Source organism: Glandiceps talaboti, chromosome 15 (assembly GCF_964340395.1).
Source record: "Glandiceps talaboti chromosome 15, keGlaTala1.1, whole genome shotgun sequence".
Lineage (NCBI taxonomy): Eukaryota > Metazoa > Hemichordata > Enteropneusta > Spengelidae > Glandiceps > Glandiceps talaboti.
This window is the reverse complement of record NC_135563.1, coordinates 9,635,491-9,656,084: the sequence shown is the minus strand read 5'-3', so window position 1 is coordinate 9,656,084 and position 20,594 is coordinate 9,635,491. Positions and strand designations below refer to the sequence as shown.

General features: G+C 36.6%; 1 protein-coding gene across 1 annotated transcript; it reads right to left on the bottom strand.

The window, feature by feature from the left end:
- Window positions 1-1,665: 1,665 nt before the first annotated feature.
- LOC144446192 (uncharacterized) lies at window positions 1,666-12,043 on the bottom strand. Its single transcript, XM_078135946.1, has 10 exons — window positions 11,946-12,043; window positions 10,071-10,425; window positions 8,974-9,245; window positions 8,123-8,205; window positions 7,250-7,298; window positions 6,593-6,826; window positions 5,707-5,931; window positions 4,387-4,542; window positions 3,481-3,663; window positions 1,666-2,923 (listed from the first exon to the last, which is right to left on the bottom strand). The coding sequence occupies exons 2-10, from the start codon at window positions 10,369-10,371 to the stop codon at window positions 2,795-2,797; spliced, it is 1,632 nt and encodes a 543-aa protein (XP_077992072.1). The 5' UTR covers window positions 10,372-10,425; window positions 11,946-12,043; the 3' UTR covers window positions 1,666-2,794.
- Window positions 12,044-20,594: the final 8,551 nt, after the last annotated feature.

Sequence of the window (20,594 nt, the reverse complement as noted above, 5' to 3'; positions counted from 1 at the left end):
CATACATACATACATACATACATACATACATACATACAAACATACATACATACACACATACATACATGTACATACATATAATATACATACATACATACATACATATATACATACATACATACATACATACATACATACACACATACATGCATACACACATACATACATACATACATACATACATATATACATACATACATACATACATACATACATACATGCATACACACATACATACATACATACATACATACATACATACGTACATAAATACATACATACATACATACATACATGCATACACACATACATACATACATACATACATACATACATACATACATACATACATATGTACATACATACATACATACATACATACATACATACATACATACATACATATACTCTCATATAATACACAATTTTGTACTGTCATGCAATAAAAAAAAAAAAATAAAAAATAAAAAATAAATCAGACTTAGATTCTATATTTGTTCAAATGCCAAAATTTTATTAGCCCATTACTGTGAGAAGATTTCTAATTGAACAGCACAGGACCAATACATGGTTCTAGAAATCTGCAACACATACATTGGATATATAAGCTACTAATGTTAACAGGCTATGACAGATAATGGATAGATATATAGTGAGAAACTACAAACATCCATGGCCAGATATAACTTATGATATGTAGGCCCTCTCGCATGTACTAGTTGATACAATGTAGCACTTATAAGACACACATATATAACAACCTTATATATATACTATCTCTGTAGGATGTATACTTGGTTTGGCAAGTGGTCCTTCCCCACAGCCTGTGACCTCAGTAATGAAGCTTTATTAATTTTCATTGATACCATTCGTAGAAGCTGATTGGTTGAATATGTCACATGATACATATATTTAAATGTTGATTGTGTCAAATTACCTGGATGGGAGGTAATTGGCTGAAAACAGAAATATGACCTTTGTACAAATCACCTTGAACATCAATATGCGATATGTTAATTTCATGGTGATTTCTCCTCATGGGTCAAAGGTTGCAGATAGAGGCGTGGTCAAAATTACTGAGTTTTCAATACCAAATTTGCAGGCTGTGTGGGGAGCATGCTTGCCACGTCAACTTCCCAACCTACTATGGTGACTTCTTTATAGAGTACAGTTGGTATACAACCCCATGGTACATGCACTTAAGACACTATCATGTGAATAGACAACACAAGAAATTTGAAATTTGACAATTTTTAGTTCTATAAACAGGAAAGAATCAGAATCAGCATAAGCATCAGAACCTGAGTCCAAATCCGAAACCGAATCAATATCTGAATCAGAATCAGAATCAGAATTAGAATCAGAATTAGAATCAGAATCATTTATTCATCTCGCATTGACAAACAAAAATGATGGTGCTCTCAGATAAAAACAAAAAGCCGAATAAAACAAAATATGTTACAATAAAAAAGAGGACAAAAAATCAGCATTTGTATTACGTTTTTACATTTTGGTATTGATTACAAATGGTCAATTTTTGATAAAAACAACAAAAGTATAACATTGCCTTTGTACAAAATATATTTGCAAGTAAATATATACATGTGTACAATAATGAAAAATAAACTTTAAAAAAAAAACGGAATGTTTTTGATTTGTTGGATAAAACAATTTAGCAGCATGAAATATTTAATTTCTACAGGTGTTATTTTAATATCTATCTTGTCTGTATTTGTAACAATTTATACATAAAACTTCACACAGAATCACTAGACACATAAGGTATTTTACAAAGAACCTTCAACATTATACAACAATATCTACAATGCATCACTACATGTATGTGGACAGTCATTAATTGTTTAAGGATTATACAGATCTATTTTGGAAAACATGGATGGACACTCGCTACGTTCACTCAATTATATTTTTAAAATTTCTATATTACCCCTCCCCAGTGTGTTTACAGCGTTGACAGCGACTGCCTTTTATACTTCAAATCTCTAGAGAGCATACAACCCATTGCAGCCTCTCTAAGTGCATAGGATTACATCCTTCACATAGCAAACTCTATCCTACCAGGTTTCTTATGATATAGCTGGGTTGAGAAGGACATCGTCGTGGTTCACATTTTGCACAAGGACTTTAGCCATGCAGAAACAAATGGTAAAAGTGAGGCTAAAACCAGCATGAAAGCTTGTTGCTGATCCTATCTCTAATACATGATTTAAAATTCACCAGTGTTTATGTGAAATAGCTGCAAATGCAAGGATCTGTTCCTTTCTTGCAGTCTCTGGAAACAGCTAGCACTTTCTATGGGATACCAACATTATAGATATTAAAACCCACATACGACAACACATGATATATTTTGTTCAGACTATTCAACTTTGTTCAGTTTTTCTCATTCATTAACGCCCAATGTGTTTCTAAAGTAGTTGACACAGGGATGATATGACATCACAACCTTGTTATGATGTCACTTCCTGTTCAAGCCTGCTTTGTACAGATATGTGAATTTTTGCATGAAAGCACACAGAAATGAATAATACTTGCAATCACTTTTCACCTGCGAACCTTTTCCTTTAAGATTTCACTTAAAACTGAAGCACTTGTTGGAGTAAAATACATCTTGGCATGCAACTCTAACTATAGGACTTTCCAGGTAATATTTGAAACTCTCATTTATTGTCCCTCACTGCTATACTATCCACCCCTCATAACTCGCAATAGTTTGTTCCAATTATTTGTTAAAGAGTCAATCCATTCTAATTAAAGGGTAAGGTGGTTCATCTCAGAGGTGTGTAAACTTAGAATAGTCAACTCTACTGTATTCACCAGTATCCAAGTTCTTAGCCATGACTGTGTTTGGATCGGCGTTGGGTGTTCGATGTTCCAAAAATATTCTTTTGATGCATACATCCTGAAATACAAAGAAAGGAGTGAGTTCAAATATATTATGACAACAGTTCTCATGACTCGAAAAAGAAAATGGCTGATTATATTTTACAACCCAGTGAAATTCTGTTCATAATCTGAGCACCCTTTTTCCTAAATTTAGGCAAGTGTCTAGCATGAGCCCAGTGGTATAGTATGCCATATTCCTCTGATGTCCATAATTTATCAGATCTAAATTTCCAGTGAGAGTGCCATCAAAGTGATAGATATGATGGGCAAAATAGGAATATTTAAAATATACAACAAAAAGTGCCTACAAGTTCTGATACCATCATTATGGGAAGGGCGCCCTCAGTGGCAGATTATGAATGAACATTTTACATATTCTGGACTCTACTATAAATGTCATAGGTAAGTGCTATACCAGCAAATATCTGATAGGACCATACTATTATTGTCATAGAGGTAAGTACCATACCTCTTAATATCTGATAGGACCTTACTATTATCATGATAGGTAAGTTCAATACCTGTAAATCTCTCATAGGACCATACTATTATCATGATAGGTAAATTACATACCTGTAAATATCTGATTGCTGCCTGTGTAATGAGAGCACACCCAGAGAGATAAATACTGTCAAGTTGTGGACAGCTATTGGCAATGGCAAGAATAGACTTATCGGTAAGTCCATGAATTCCCGATAACACTACATCCTCCAATGGACAATTCCTAGCCAGGGCACATACACCAGTATCTGTAATCTATAAAAAAAAAATTAAAACACTTTTAATACTGCAAAAAATAATTAAGTACCGAGTGTTTCAGTAATATCTGCATTCTAAAGACTATTAAAGAGTTACATAAGGGGCCTTTTAATTGTGAGTCAAAGCCGAGGTATGACAAAATATTCACGTTGCAAGAATGTCATGGCTAATGGGTATAAAATTTTGGTATGAAAAAGTTGGTCTTGCACACAAGAAAGATATCGATCATTATAGCTCAACTGATAAGACAGCACTAATGTTAAAACTTGGGATTGAATCCTGGGCCTTTACTGAGCTATCTAAGATTAGGATCACAATTTCGGGATGAAAATTTTGGCCATGGATAAAAGAATAATCCTATGTAATCCTTATGGCTCCACAGATAAAGTATGTGAGAACCTGATATTGAATCCCAGGCCTTTAATATGCCAAGTAAGATTTGGATCACAATTTTGGTGTGGAAAAGTTGGCCATGAACAAAAGGATAATCCTGTGTAGTCCTTATAACTCTGCTGCTAGAGAGCACTAACGCAAGAACTTGGGATTGAACCACAGGCCTTTAATGTGCTGTAAGAGTTGGATCAAAATTTGGGTGTGAAAATGTTGGTCCTGAACCAAAGAATGATCATATCCAATCAGTATGGCTGCACTGATAAGAGAGCACTAACTCAAGAACTAGGGACTGAATCATGGACCTTTTAATGTGCCATCTTTACTTACCTCTTTACAGGTTTTAAAGTTGATGGTTTTCAGTTTATGACAGTGTGTTGCAAGTGTTAGAAGGACTTCATCATTGACACAAGCAACACCAGCTAATGCTAACCATTCTAAATTAACACAGGATTCTGCTATGGCTTGTAAGACTTCATGCGTTAGCTGTAAAAAGTGAAAGGATCAATTGAGTTATATATACTAGCCAGTGCGCCCTCTACATCAATTTGACGCACCTCTGATGCACACAATTTCTAGTGACGCACCAAAATTTGGTGATCCCCTATCTCTTACTATGTGGTGACTTACAAGAAATGCAAATTTTTCTCATTTTGACTTTCAACAACAAAATTTGGTTATCATTAGAGGGCACACTGAATTACTAGCAAAGGATAGATTACAAATGTCCTAGCTGTGAACAGTGACAGAAGGAATTCAGTTATACACTGAGAACATATAAGAGGTGAACTTGCAGTCGTTTTGGTTCCATTGCAGGACAATCCCTTAGACATTTTAGCATGCGTTGATTTTCATGCCAAAGTCTTTCTATTCGTTGAAGTGTAGAAGTCCTTATATACAAGACAAGACAATAATACTGTAAACTTGGAAATTTTCGCTAAAAACTTATTTTTGCTTAATTTGTTGAAAAACAAAGACGCAAAAGTATGTAGTGACTAAAATGCCGTCTTGTACATGAAAATAATGTACCAGTCTGGTAATTTTCCAAATTAGCTGATCTGCAGCTAAAAAGATTCTAAACTGCAAAATTTTATAGTAGTGAAAATATGTATGTTTACACTATGTGTAACATGAGACTGTCGTCTCTAAACATACTTGACTCTCATGCAGCTTCTGCATGTTAGCCATCATTCCCAATATATGTTTGATTTTCTTATTTGATGTTCTCTGAGATATCATTATATTTAGCCTATATCTATTTTAAGACACTTAGGTCTTTACATCTTATTTACAGTAGAGTTGGCCCACAGGTTACATTACAGTTAACACGAGGCTCTTAGGAGATGATCATTGAGGCCCCCTATGTGACAGGAAATTATCGAGATGATCATTGAGGCCCCCTATGTGACAGGAAATTATCACACTTTTGATGAAGTCATGGTTCTTATATTTCAAGCATTGCTGAGACTTGGGTATCTGGCTCAAAAATGTGGTCCAGTAAGCCAATATGTCAAGTCAGATTAGCAAGTCTCTGGGCTAACTCAAGTATTGCCATAACAACATTTTTTTGTATAAATCCATCTTTCATTGAATCACTTTTTTAAAAAAAAACCGAACAAATGACCTGAACAACAAGTCATAAACACTCACCGATCTACAGCCACTGCAGATTAACGAACGTATGTTGGCAGCCCTCTTCTTGTCTTCCAGCAATGGATACAGAGTTGATCCTGTGACTTGTGTACAGAATGACAAGGCTAGAGATTCCAGCTTTGTACAGTGTTTGACAACTGAACTTAGAATATCATCAGTGACCACGCCCCCACAACCATTGAAATCAACGAGTTCCAGCTGATGACCAATCGCACTGAATGTCTGCAATGGTAAAGATACAAACGACTAGGTTTAGGATTTCATACAGTTGTTCATTACAAAAATAATACATTTATATACTAGATTTTTCTGAAAATATGTATGCCCATCAGAGAGGTTGCTCATGGGCATTCTGCCAAATATCCCACCCTGGGCAACCATCTATCCTCTTATTTGTAGCCCAGAATTTCCCAATTTGCCAAGGATATGTATTTTCGAAAATCTGGTATGCATACAAATGTATCATTAATGAAGTGAAATACATTAGAAGTATGGGTAACCAAGACCAAAATGTGAACATGCAATACAAAGGACAAGTGGGGCAAAATACGAAAGTATTATAGAGAACAAAAAGCCAACCACTAAATTGGATTTCAATCAAATTGGAGAGAAATTCAAACATAATACTATGCTAATATCAAACAGGTAACCATAGTAACTGACCAAACTACAAAAAGAACCTCATTAAATATGCATCTTCTCCTCATGCATTGTAATTTTTTTATATTTACATCTGGTGCATCCTAGCTAATATTAACAGGACTGTGTTACCAATATTTAATGAATTCTACTACAGAGGTCTGGTTTTAAAAACAAAAGAAAGCAGATAACATTGTCTGTAGAGGGTGCTCTTCAAAGAATGAGTCTAATTCTCTATTTGTACCTGTTCCATGTTGGTTGTTGTCAAGGAGCTGACACCACATAGTTTCATGCTATCCAGGTGTATAAGTCTACAGAAAGCATCAGGTAAAGTTTCACCGTTGACTTGAGTGCCACACAGTGATAAGTCTTGTAAACTGCTTGGTAAGTGTAATAAACCTTCGCTGTCTGATGACGATGATACTTTATAGCAATACGATAGGTCTAACTGTTTTAGCTGTCTGCAATGGTCACCAATCTAAAACATAAATCATTGTGAACGTTAGTGAGTAGTACACAGACAGAAAAACAGAGAGACTGACAGAGACAGAGAGACAGGTAGACAGACAAGACAGACAGGCAGGTAGACAGACACACATGCACATAAGCATGTACACACATGTACACACACACACACACACACACACGCACATACACACACACACACACACACACACACACACACACACACACACACAATCTGTCAATTTTCATTGTTCAACCAATCTTGTGGTAACAATTCTACTGTGTCTTATGTGTCCCAAATGACAGATGTGGAGCAAACATTTCCTCTATTTTGAAGTTAAAACTTGTATTAAACAAAACTTTTAAGACTCTTTTATTGTCATCTCATTATTATGTACTGTTGTCATGGTAATTTTCTGATTATTTATAGTCTTACCTTTTTCAGGCCATCTTTTGTAATCCTTGTACATCCATGTAGGTTTAACCTAATTTTTTGGGAAAAAATAGAATAATAACATTAAAATCAAAACCAAAATCCACTCGCCAAAAAATGTGGAGTGATTTACATCCTCAAATGTGCGGCCTGTGCTGCAGAGTATATTGGAGAGACAGCCAGTTCATTTGGAATTTGCCTCAAAGAACATCAAAGGCAAAAAGGCTCTCTCACAGCAGTAGGGGAATATCTGAAAGTCACCGGACACAACATAACAACAGAGCAAAGGTCCTGGACAGAGAAAACAAGCATTGGCCTAGGGAAGCCCTGGGGAGAACACTGTAAAGAGACTTGGTGACCAGAACTGCTATTTTTTTAATGGCACCAAAGGCCCCAACAAAAACAATGAACAAAGCAATGACTTTTAGGCCAAAAAAAAAGAATTGTTTCTGGTCAGGACAATTTGTCTAAAATGGTGCGACATGATTTAAAAAAAAAAAATTATTCTCAATAAACCTGTAACTAAGTCTACTATTTATGGCAGTTATTGCTCTTTTTATTTAGTATTTTAGAGCAAGTGTGTATGTGGGACAGATGCTTGTTCACGATTGGCTCTGCAGTTGTCTTCACTGAAGTAGAGAGGGTTAATTTTGTGTTTCCCTCTAGACAAACACACACACAAAAGGACCAACGTGAGGGTATTTAAGTGATGTGCATGCTGCCCAGAATCAATTCATTTCTCTTTTTTGGCCTGAAGTGCTGTTTCTACCAGTTTTGCCACTCTACTGGCAATTAAAGAACACACATGGCTATTATATCCATGTTAGAATTTCCCTGAAAATTTGAGATTTTGAGATTATCTATATCCGGACTTACCTTTTCAAATTATTACAATTTTCTGCCAATGTTGTAATACTTGCATCACTCAGGTCATACAAACCACCAATGTCAAGTTCTTCCTTGGAACAAAAAAAAAGATAAATTCTGAAATTATAATAACTTTGCAAAGTTTTTAATTTCAAAAACATCAGTATTTATTCTCACACAGTCAAACTAACTCTAACTTTGTTTCAGACAGTGTAATTTTCTATGCCACTATGTGATTTTCACCTGCATTTTTCTGATGTGGGAGAACCCTCATAAGTCACTTCTTTTGAAAATGACTGCTAGGTAACAACCAAAATATGGCATATTCAGTAAATTTTAGGTCATTATTATATCTTCAAAATTACGCTGAAATTGTTGATTGTATTTACTTACTAATGCTTCTACATTTTTTCCTGTTGTGCAATGGATATTTTTGGCTGTTTTGGTGCCACATAACACAATGTCCCTAATGTACTTACATACAACCAGTGACAGGCAAGCAGTAACAAGCAGAACTTGTTATAAACAGGATAACACTTGGCACAGCATGTTGGAAGTACAGAGACTTGTATTACATTCCATCATTTGATATGAACAGTTGTGTATGTCCTCCTTACATAATAGTTCACATTCACAAACAAATTTCAAGTTCCCTTATTTTATGTACAGTAAAGAGGCCATAAAACTGTTCTTATTAAACCATGAAATGTAATGCAAATTTGTGTACTACCGACATGCGGTGCAAAGTGTTACTAATCCAATGAATTTGTTTAGTTCCCTGGTTTTAACAGGTTCTGCTTGTTAATGCTTGTCTGTCACTGGTTGTAACAGCAATACCCTTTCAATATCAAATGACTTACAAGATTTGGTCCAAGTGCTTGTGCAACTTGAGCCGCTACTTGATCACTAAGTTTACCACAGAATGGAATGAGGAGCGTCGATATACTAGGATTGTTAGCTGCCAATGTCTGCACACATCGGTTCTCGATCTTTGAGCACTGTCGCAGATCCACGTGTTGTAGAACTGGTGACGACACATGTTGGAGACCTTGGCACGTCAACTGAGGAAGTTTTCTGAGAATTAAAGTGTGGAGTTCATCTTGGTTGGACACTATGGCTTTAATGCCGGCATCTAGAAAAAATACAACATCGTCTATGTGTTACACTCGGTACAACAAATTGAGAAGGTTTAGATACATGTTAGAATTTGTACATGTATGGGAACATTATCGTGCAGGCATACACATAATGACGCACACAAAGTTGTGCTCAGTTACCCGTTCAGAACACAAACGTGAAAGACAGAGGAATGTGCAAGATCTATAGTTTGTCGATAGCCTGATTTCCATAGTAGTATATCAACGATAGTTCTAGTCAGTATCTTTAGTTTGTCGATAGCCTGATTTCCATAGTAGTATATCAACAATAGTTCTAGTCAGTATCTTTAGTTTGTCGATAGCCTGATTTCCATAGTAGTATATCAACAATAGTGCTAGTCTGTATCTTAAGTTTGTCGATAGCCTGATTTCCATAGTAGTATATCAACAATAGTCCTAGTCAGTATCTTTAGTTTGTCGATAGCCTGATTTCCATAGTAGTATATCAACAATAGTTCTAGTCTGTATCTTAAGTTTGTCGATAGCCTGTTTTCCATAGTAGTATCTTCAGTTCAATATCATCGGTTTCTCCAAGCTCTTCAGGTAACAACATCACAATCAGTTGCAGTTGCTAAATATTATAAAATGAATAGCAGAAATGGAAACGTCTACCCCTCCCCCACCCCCCAAAAATTACATCACTGGCAGATAGATATAGATAGATAAAGTATCTAATAGAGGTTAAACTACATTTGTATCATTTTACATTTGACCAATTCTTGTGTCCTGCCCTGATTTGCAACAGTTATCAGTAGAAAAGTATCAACTTACTTTTACCAAGAACAAAAATTACAACTTACCAGTTATCTCAGTACAACCATGAATGGTTATAGATTGAAGTTTACACCCCACTGCTGCTATACTCTTCAGAAGTGAATCGGTCACTTGGTAACATTTGTAGAAGGAAATTTTAGTCAGCGACGGCGAAAATAAATGATAGCTGACATACGGAAGGTATTCCTGTGTGAGATTGTCATGGTTTGCGAGTCTTTCAAGGAGAATCTCTTTATGGACTGTTGGTAGATAGTTTCCCACTTGACTGATAGTATGCAGGTTGTTGGCAATGCATTCTAAACAGACGTCAGATAGCTTCTTGGCCATGTTTTGTACTCTGGTGCATCAATGCTGTATGTAAATCGTGGACTGTTGGTAAACCTACAGATAAATCAAACATGTACAACATATTAGGGCAAATGAAAAAAAATTGTCAGTTTTTGATAACTTGACCGACTCTAGTTTAGGCCTCCGACCCTAAACATTTCCTAAACATTTAAAACAAAACGATAAGAAAGTCTTTGCCTTCATGCATATCCGTTTTGTTTTCCCAGCATGCAATGTCTGTACATATTTCATCAAACTATTTCAGTAGGGGTATTCAGTATTTGAAGGATATTTGCGTGGTTTTTTTTGGTTGAAGCAAAATAAAGGTACAATAAAATACAATAAAATAAAATCCCGACCTACCTACTCTATTTTCTGACACCATGTTATTGGAAAACACAGTTATTTATATTTTTTGTCTAATACTCCTACTAACAGAGTCAGAAAATGGATCATAAATAATCGCAAATGTCAAATTGTTTTTTGTTTAATGTCAATGTAAGTCCTTCTATAACATTACCGAGTGGATTCTGGCATTGTTAGAACAGGTAAGTGTAGAGTAGGATTCCTGAACTATTTTTGATACTATCATCAATGACCTCATCAGATCATTTATGAGTTATATCTTAACACCAGGTTTGAGTTCAGTCAATTGCAAGTGGTGGCTAAGTGTGCTTTGCAGTAAGTAGAATACTGTGAGTACCTTTTAAATATGCAGTAAAAACTATGCCAAAGTATGCATAATCTCAGCTTGTGCCCCTTTAATGGTGACAGCTGTGAGACCAGTGCTTACATTTATCCTAAATGACCACTAGTGTTCACACATGAGATTTTCAGGAACAGACTCGCAATTATTTCAACCACAGAATAATCTCAACAAGTTTAGATTTGATTAGATTTAATGTTTAAGTGATTAGACGAGATGAGATAAGACATGAGATGAGCACAAATAAAAAAAGTGGATATTTATAAGCTGTAAAAAATGATAAAATATACCATTATGCCGCATTATACATAAATTTATATCCTAAGAAATCAAGAAATAGCTAAGACGTTGTGGAGCAAAACAAGAGAAACATACATAACATAGTATACGCCACGGAGATATAAATTAAAATTCGTATTTTCACGCGAGAACATAAAACCAACCACCGTGGTGAGTTAGTACCATGACGAGGCAATCATTGAAGCAGTGTATCAAGTCTGCACTGCATCGAGGTTCCATGATCGAGGGTATGACAAACATGACAAATGTGGACAGTGAAAACAGAATCATGTCATTTCACAAGCGTTCGTTCGCAGTGTTTGTTACTCACCTTTGCTTAGTCCACACTAACCTGTTTGACCGTTCTTTGAATTGACTTTATATCTGGTATATCACTGTCTATGTTTAGGATAGTGCGTCATCGGTAAAGCACTCACAATGAATGACATGTAACACAAATAAATAAACAAATCATGGGCGTGGAACTCGATCGATCAGAAAATTTAGATGACACATGTATGTTGTACATGAAACAATAGTACCTTCTTTTTGAGACCCTACACTGTAAAATCGCTCGATAATATCTTACCGGACTAAATTGCTTGCCCAAGAGCATCAGAATATAACATGCCTGGATTACATACAATTAACCCGGATTCATCTCATGCAAAGGGCGCAGTCATCTTTGTTACATGTATGGGTCACGACGTCACTTCCTGTTTACTTCCGGGTTCTTAAAGGCTAGGGTTTCGGTCTGTGCTGTACGGATACGGATAGGTGCCAGGTTGGTGGGTAGAGCTAGAGGGGAAGGGGGAGGTCTAGGGGGGGGGGGGGTCTATACCTGAAGTATTCCCCAAACTTTGGGCGGGAAAATTCAGACGTCAATTATCTTTATTCTAATATGCAGTGAGCTAAGTGTATTTCCATGGATGTATTGATGCGGGTGAGTTTCCCATGTTTACATGTAATACCCCATGATTTATGGGTATTTTCAGGAAAGTCGGCATAAAATCTTAGTTTATTAGGGATTTTTGTGTAGGTCTAAAAGTGAAACATTTGAGAAACACATACTTCTATGCCTTTCTATGGGTCCGAAGTACACCCCGCCCCCGGGTGTGGGTCGACTTTTTAGTTGCAATATATCATTTGTTTGATTTTGAGGTTTTCCCTCGTTTTTGTACAAAAAACAAAGATAATTTTTACCGTTTCTTAAGTTTTGAGGGTTTCCTTGGTTTTGTGCTTTTTTTCGTTCCATAGATTAACCAGAGGGGCTTGGAATTAACTATCTTTGTTAACAAATGTATGTCTTTTGTTTAATGGTTTTGTTTTAAAAGTTTTTTGTTTTGTTTTTTGTTTTGCTTTTTGAACATTCGTTTTTGCTTTTTGTGAGTGGGGACGAGGAAGAGGTTGAGGGCGCTCATCCGTCTGACATGTCTACATGGCATTTGTATACACACAGGGTACCCAGGCTTAAATTGTTGTTCTGTTCAGAAGAAACAAACTTGCGAGTAAACAACAGAGATTCAAACAAGGAACTACGGCTAGCAACACTCATACATTCAAGTAATAAAGAATACCCTGTCAATCAACTAGTAATATATTCTGTTTATATACAACGAATACTGTAAAAATTGAATGATAAAATAAACATTTCTGGAAATAAACTGTTGAATTCTTAGTCGGTGAAATATGTCTGCTAGCCCCAACAAAACATTATATACCACATGGCATACGGTTAGATCTAGACAGACAGTTCACCTATATATAATGGGTTTAAATTACTGTTACTCAATTCAAACAAGTCTTTCTACTATGACTGGCTTTCTCTTCATTTCTTTTTCCTTGGCTTCATTCTGAGAGCGATACTGGCCAAGACTATTCATATTATCTTTGCAGTCAGTGTCTATGTATTCAATGATGGTAGCAAGTGACTTCTCAAGACGTCTGTTCTTTCTCATTAATGAGAAAACGTCCAACAAGAGTTCCTTGCAATCACTGCTATCGGATTTGACGTTCTTGAGGCAGTTCTGTGACGTCTCAGCAAAGTTCGGTGATATCACCACATAGTCCGGGGACGTTTCCACACAGCGACTGCTCTGGTGAGCACTGTGTCCTGTGATACTATCCTTAGCTTGTTCTTTGAATTGCCTCAAAGTATTCTTCATTTCGGATAGTTCTTTGTTCATTCTTTCTGTATTCTCTGTTACTTCCTGGATGGTCTGATACAACTCGTTCCGTTTTCTCCCCAAAGCGATTATATTGGCTTTCAGTTTCATGTTTTCTTCTACTACCATGTTGAATTGCTGACTTGTGATATGAGGACTGTCAGCATTTTGTGATGTGCTGCATAATGATCGAGTGTCATGCTTTGCTACTACGACACTTCTTATCCATTTCATCATGCTGTTAAACATGGCTCCAAGTTGATGTATTTCTTCCTCATGGCTATCATCGCTTTTTTCAACTTTCCGTTGTCTTCGAAAACCCCAGGAACGAGAACGTTTGCAAAGACGGGAATTCTGCGTTTGCAGTTCTCTGATACGTAAAATGACGTCATCAAACGCTATTTGGAATAAATCCAAACTCCAGTTATTTCTGCAATCGAAAAAGATAGTTTGTATGAACCATAGCATATGTAGAATGGAAAGATCATTTCAATTATATTTTTGATGATGCAGTGGTTAAAGTCATTCCGCATATGCAATGACCAATGTACAGATACATACAGCAGTTATCCGCCATCTTTTAAACTGTCTTTCATGTCAATAACATTATATACTTACCCCGTCATATCTACTCGGTTTTGGTAAATTCCTTCGACTGAGACGGTTGTTGAACTTCTAGACATATTGTGACGCATGTTTTGAGTAGACCTCAAGTATCTTGTCTTGTACAACAACTTGAACAACTTAGTTTTCTATGAGCAGAACGAGTAGACTCTTTGCTTTACATAGAATGTATTTGCAATGTAAACACAACCACGCGTGTTGCCTAGTAACAGAGTTCCGTTGAGTAGCCACGTGAGAGCGAACGAGAAACTTTTGGCCAATAGAATTCGACGCGATCCAAAAGATATACAAATGACTTCGTAGACAGGTATGAAAGAGATTTGGTACGGAAGACAATTATTAAAGTTTGATCACTACAGTCCGACTTAGTATTTGGCAATAATTTCTTTATTCCTAATTACAGCCGTATATGGTTCAATAAAGGCATCCTGAAGAAATGCATACCGAATCGCGACCTGCGATTTCGACGCTTTGCGAGGTTGTTACTTACAAAGGGCGCCCTCTCGAGTTTTTGAAAAAATATCTAGATGAAGTTTTGGAAATAACCCTTTAACACGTGTGTTTATAGAGCTGACTCCCCAGACCACTGAAATTGTTGGAAAGATATGAAATTGATTAGAAATACAGACAGACGTGAGTGATGTGGTGTCTTTCAAAAGTTCAATTATTTCCCTTTTCTTAAATGGGCACAGACTGAATTTATAGTTTTTTGCGTGTGTATATTAAATATATCAAAGGTACTCTTAGTATCCTACTTACTGATGCATACTAACCATCACTTTCAATTTAATGAACTCAAACCTGTAATTAAGATAGACTTATACTTATAAATGGTTCGATGACGTCATTCATTTAACGTATATGAAAATGTTGAGGAAATCTCTACTTAGTGCAATCAATCATTCTAGCAATGCTAGAAGACAATTTTATACGTCATAGAATGCATACATCGGCAGTAATTTAACATATACTAATTTAGTCTTATTTATGTTTTATGTAAGTATTTTCACTCGAGTAAAATATCTCAGTTTGTGCCACTTTTCCAATCTTTAGGAATCCAATGCGAGTCTGACAGACCCAGCCGCGTATATTTTAAATTCTTATTTAAGTGTCGATCCCCTGTGAGTAAATATTCACATCCGGGTTCTTAAAGGCTAGGGTTTCGGCCTGTGTTGTACGGATACGGATAGGTGCCATGTTGGTGGGTGGAGGTGGATGGGGGGGGGGGGTAGTTATATACCTGGAGTCTGTATTCCCCTAACTTTGGGTGGGAAAATTTGGACGGAATCAATTATCTTTATTCTAATATGCAGTGCAGGTGAGCTGAGTATGTGTGTAGGGGGGGGGGGGTATGACATCGCTACCGATTTTATAAGAATATCGCCAATCCCTATAATAACGTCATTGTTCTGTATTAGGACCGTCATAGACAAGAATAAAACCATTTAGGAAAGGAATAACAGTTTACAAGCGACTGTGATTTCCATGGATGTATTGATGCGAGTGAGTTTCCCATGTTTACATGTAATACCCCATGATTTATAGGGTATTTTCAGAAAAGTCGGCATAAAATCTTAGTTTATTAGGGATTTTTGTGTAGGTCTAAAGTGAAACATTTGAGAAACACATACTCCTATACCTTTCTATGGATACGAAGTACACCCCCGTCCCCGGGAGTGGGTCGACTTTTTAGTTGCAATATATCATTTGTTTGATTTTGAGGTTTTCCCTCGTTTTTGTACAAAAAACAAAGATAATTTTTACCGTTTCTTAAGTTTTGAGGGTTTCCTTGGTTGTGTGCTTTTTTCGTTCCATAGATTAACCAGAGGGGCTTGGAATTAACTATCTTTGTTAACAAATGTATGTCTTTTGTTTAATGTTTTTGTTTTAAAAGTGTTTTTTTTTGTTTTATTTTTTTTTTTGCTTTTTGAACATTCGTTTTTGCTTTTTAATTGTGAGTGGGGACGAGGAAAAGGTTGAGGGCGCTCATCCGTCTGACATGTCTACATGGCATTTGTATACACACAGGGTACCCAGGCTTATAAATTGTTGTTCTGTTCACAAGAAACAAACTTGCGAGTAAACAGCACAGATTAAACAAGGAACTACGGCTAGCAACACTCATACATTCAAGTAATAAAGAATACCCTATCAATCAACTAGTAATATATTCTGTTTATATACAACGAATACTGTAAAAATTGAATGATAAAATAAAGATTTCTGGAAATAAACTGTTGAATTCTTAGTCGGTGAAATATGTCTGCTAGCCCCAACAAAACATTGTATACCACATGGCACACGGTTAGATCTAGACAGACAGTTCACCTATATATAATGGGTTTAAATTACTGTTACTCAATTCAAACAAGTCTTTCTACTATGACTGGCTTTCTCTTCATTTCTTTTTCCTTGGCTTCATTCTGATAGCGATACTGGCCAAGACTATTTATATTGTCTTTGCAGTCATTGTCTATGTATTCAATGATGGTAGCAAGTGACTTCTCAAGACGTCTGTTCTTTCTCATTAATGAGAAAACGTCCAACAAGAGTTCCTTGCAATCACTGCTATCGGATTTGACGTTCTTGAGGCAGTTCTGTGACGTCTCAGCAAAGTTCGGTGATATCACCTCACAGTTCAGAGACGTTTCCACACAGCGACTGCTCTGGTGAGCACTGTGTCCTGTGATACTATACTTAGCTTGTTCTTTGAATTGCCTCAAAGTATTCTTCATTTCGGATAGTTCTTTGTTCATTCTCTCTGTATTCTCTGTTACTTCCTGAATGGTCTGATACAACTCGTTCCGTTTTCTCTCCAAAGCGATTATATTGGCTTTCAGTTTCATGTTTTCTTCTACTACCATGTTGAATTGCTGACTTGTGATATGAGGACTGTCAGCATTTTGTGATGTGCTGCATGATGATCGAGTGTCACCCTTTGCCACTACGACACTTCTTATCCATTCCATCATGCTGCTAAACATGGCGCCAAGTTGATGTATTTCTTCCTCATGGCTATCATCGCTTTTTTGAACTTTTCGTTGTCTTCGAAAACCCCAGGAACGAGAACGTTTGCAAAGACGGGAATTCTGCGTTTGCAGTTCTCTAATACGTAAAATGACGTCATCAAACGCTATTTGGAATAAATCCAAAGTCCAGTTATTCCTGCAATCGAAAAAGATAGTTTGTATGAACAATAGCATATGTAGAATGGAAAGATCATTTCAATTCTACTTTTAATGATGCTGAGATTAAAGTCACTCCACGTATACAATGACCAATGTACAGATACATATACAGCAGTTATCCGCCATCTTTCGAATTGTCTTTCGTGTCAATAACACCGTATACTTACCCTGTCATATCTACTCGGTTTTTATAAATTCCTTCGACTGAGACGGTTGTTGAACTTCTAGACATATTGTTACGCATGTTTTGAGTAAACCTCAAGTATCTTGTCTTGTACAACAACTTGAACAACTTAGTTTTCTATGAGCAGAACGAGTAGACTCTTTGCTTTACATAGAATGCATTTGCAATGTAAACACAACCACGCGTGTTGCCTAGTAACAGAGTTCCGTTGAGTAGCCACGTGAGAACGAACGAGAAACTTTTGACCAATAGAATTCGACGCGATCCAAAAGATATACAAATGACTTCGATGGCTGTTTTGAAAGCGGGTGTAACTTGACAATGCGACAGAGATCTAGTGTGGAAGATAATTATTAAAGGTATGATCAGTACTTTTCCATTCAGTATTGGCAATAATGTCACCGTGTTCAATAAAATATTAACGTTATAAAACAAACGGCAACCGATTTATAGTTACCCATAAATTCACCGTGAAAGGACTTTTCATTTCCAAAGGGCACCCTCTACGGTATCATGTCATTTTGGCGCCAAGTAAAATTCGTGTACTTTAGTGAGTTCAGTCACTGACATAAGCATCGTTTAGCCAGCCTACTCACACATTGACTTGATTTTGTACAATTGGTAATACATCATGTTTGGCCATATATATAACTGTCATTTAACTATGAAGGTTTAAACAATAGTTGTACATCAGTGGATTCCCTTTAGTAAGGTTAAAGCTGGGTGTAAAAAAATAAACTCAGGTAAAGCGAGAAACCTAATTAAAAGTAAAGCTATCAATGCATGTGGTCTGTTACCATAGTTACCATATAAGTTACCATAGTTACGATATACAAAGCCCATGATGACGTATCAAGTAGAGTCATAAAACTGCTACCCACCATAGTTAGGCGGATATCAGAGAAATCTAGTTTTCATCTTAAAGCTGCTAGTCAAACGTTTTTTATTTTTTTAGCAAAAAACAACAACAACAAATTAACTGTTTTGTCACATGTAAATACTTTACTCGTAATATCGCACATCCTGAACAGTATTGAATCACCTGTCGGTAAATGTATTTGTGTCTGTACACACGGGCACAGACAAGGAAGACAGGGGGGGGGGGTACAATACAAAGCCAAGCAAACGCATTTTGGTGTCCGCACCCTAAAATCAGCGCCCCGTGCAATCACAACTTCAAATTTCACTGTATTACTTATGAATAAATTGATCTCTAGCTAACATGTATGGTATCTAATTATCGGTATTTAAAAAATTTTCAGTGAATATATTTTGGGTTGTCTGATTGAAAAATGATATTACAGTTACAGCTAGTATAGTTTTCACACAAAAAACGTAAATTAGAGCGGTTTATTGAAGAACACGATCATCAATGCGTACTTCTGTTATCATATATGATTGGAGTTTAACCTTTGATGAATAAGAAATTATGTATATAACCTTGTGAATAATAATATTTTAATTATTGCATCTTGAAGACACAAAACTATGTATCACCGTAGTATTTATATTAGATTATAAAGTTGACTTTCTCCCCATTCTTCAAATTTCCCTTAAATTTGGATATCGCTTTTATCCAGTCGGTACTAAAAGCGTACCTAAATAGTAGAAATTAAATGCCATTTGCTAATTATTTTAAACCAATCAGATCGAACCTTTCAAAAGGTTGCTTGTTATACTGACGTTTAAAAACAAAATCTGCCGGTTAAACAGATATGTGACGAAACTACACACGCATTTACTTTGTATCACCTTATTTCCATATTCAGTATCCCCACATTCAATATAATGTTATCCCAGTCTGTTAATAGTTAACGTTTATCACACATACATGTACGTACTAGGTATAAAACTGATGTTTGACTAACAATACTTTGACTTAATTGCATCGTGTTGCACCAGAAAGACAGACAGGTCGTCTCTATTCGCTTCAATTGAAGACAGCGATGAAGATATACATGTAAATAGACGATTCTTGTGACTACATCTTTTTTCCTGTCGACTTCAGACGGCGACGTTTATCGAGGCGGGGGAGAGGCTACTGTTAGAAATTCAACAAGGACCAACGACGTTTACAGTTACAACACATTCGTGGATCTTTGCATTGAGCGCGAAGATATGACCACTCCGACGTCGATGCAAGGCGTCTCGAACGTCGTCAGCGATGAAGATAATAACACGACAACTATAGCCATTCCCTACGATACTAGTTTTATCTTTACGGTACAGAAGTATCACATTATTATAAGCTGCGCGGCAAGTATCGTCGGATTCTTTTTTAATCTTTTGGTAATAATCGCTTTCGTTCGATGTCGTCGACTTCGTACAGCTAGTAACTGGTTTATCTTCAACTTAACACTTTCGGATTTCAGTACAAATACGATTGTAACACTCCTCGGCATTTCCACTTATTCTATGCCCTGGTTAGCCGATTACCCAGCATGGTGTATTATGTTCAACGGTCTACGACTAATCGTCATGTATTGTACGGAACTCCTCAGTCTTCTCCTTATCACTATTGATCGATTCGTCGCTGTCGTGCGACCGTTACGACATCGTGCGGTAATCACACGCGGCAGAGCCAAGATACTGGTGGCCAGTGTTTGGTTGTTTTCGTACATCTATGGCTACATCCCCGGCATCATCAAGTCAGAAGCCACATCGTGGATTGTCATGTGCGGCGGACGCTTCACGTACGGCAAACCATACATTAACTTATTCCAGTACGGTATTTTTACAGTTTCGTTCGTAACTATACTCGTGCACTACGCTGTTATTTACATTGTAGTTAGGGTTCAACTGCATAGACGGATTGGCGACATGGCGGTTAAAGAGTTCAAAAAGAAAGTTAACCACAGTGTGACGATCGCCAAAACCATGTTCATCATAGTAGCCATCTTCACGATAACGTGGATACCAAATATGACAATAAGTCACATACTTCTGTACTGTTCACAGGTCGAGTTACGCGGCCAAGTATTCTCGGTCTGCCGTGACATTGATGTCGACCATTCCCTCATAATGTCGTTAAAACACTTCTCCTTGACGTTTGTGGCCATTAGTGCAGCCATAAACCC

Coding starts and splice junctions, on each gene's coding strand:
- LOC144446192 (XM_078135946.1), bottom strand. CDS start 10,371: ATGGCCAAGAAGCTATCTGACGTCTGTTTAGAATGCATTGCCAACAAC. Junction 9,246..10,070: donor TGGTTGTACTGAGATAACTG/GTAAGTTGTAAT, acceptor TATTTTTTCTAG/ATGCCGGCATTAAAGCCATA. Junction 3,664..4,386: donor ACTTTAAAACCTGTAAAGAG/GTAAGTAAAGAT, acceptor TTTTTTTTATAG/ATTACAGATACTGGTGTATG.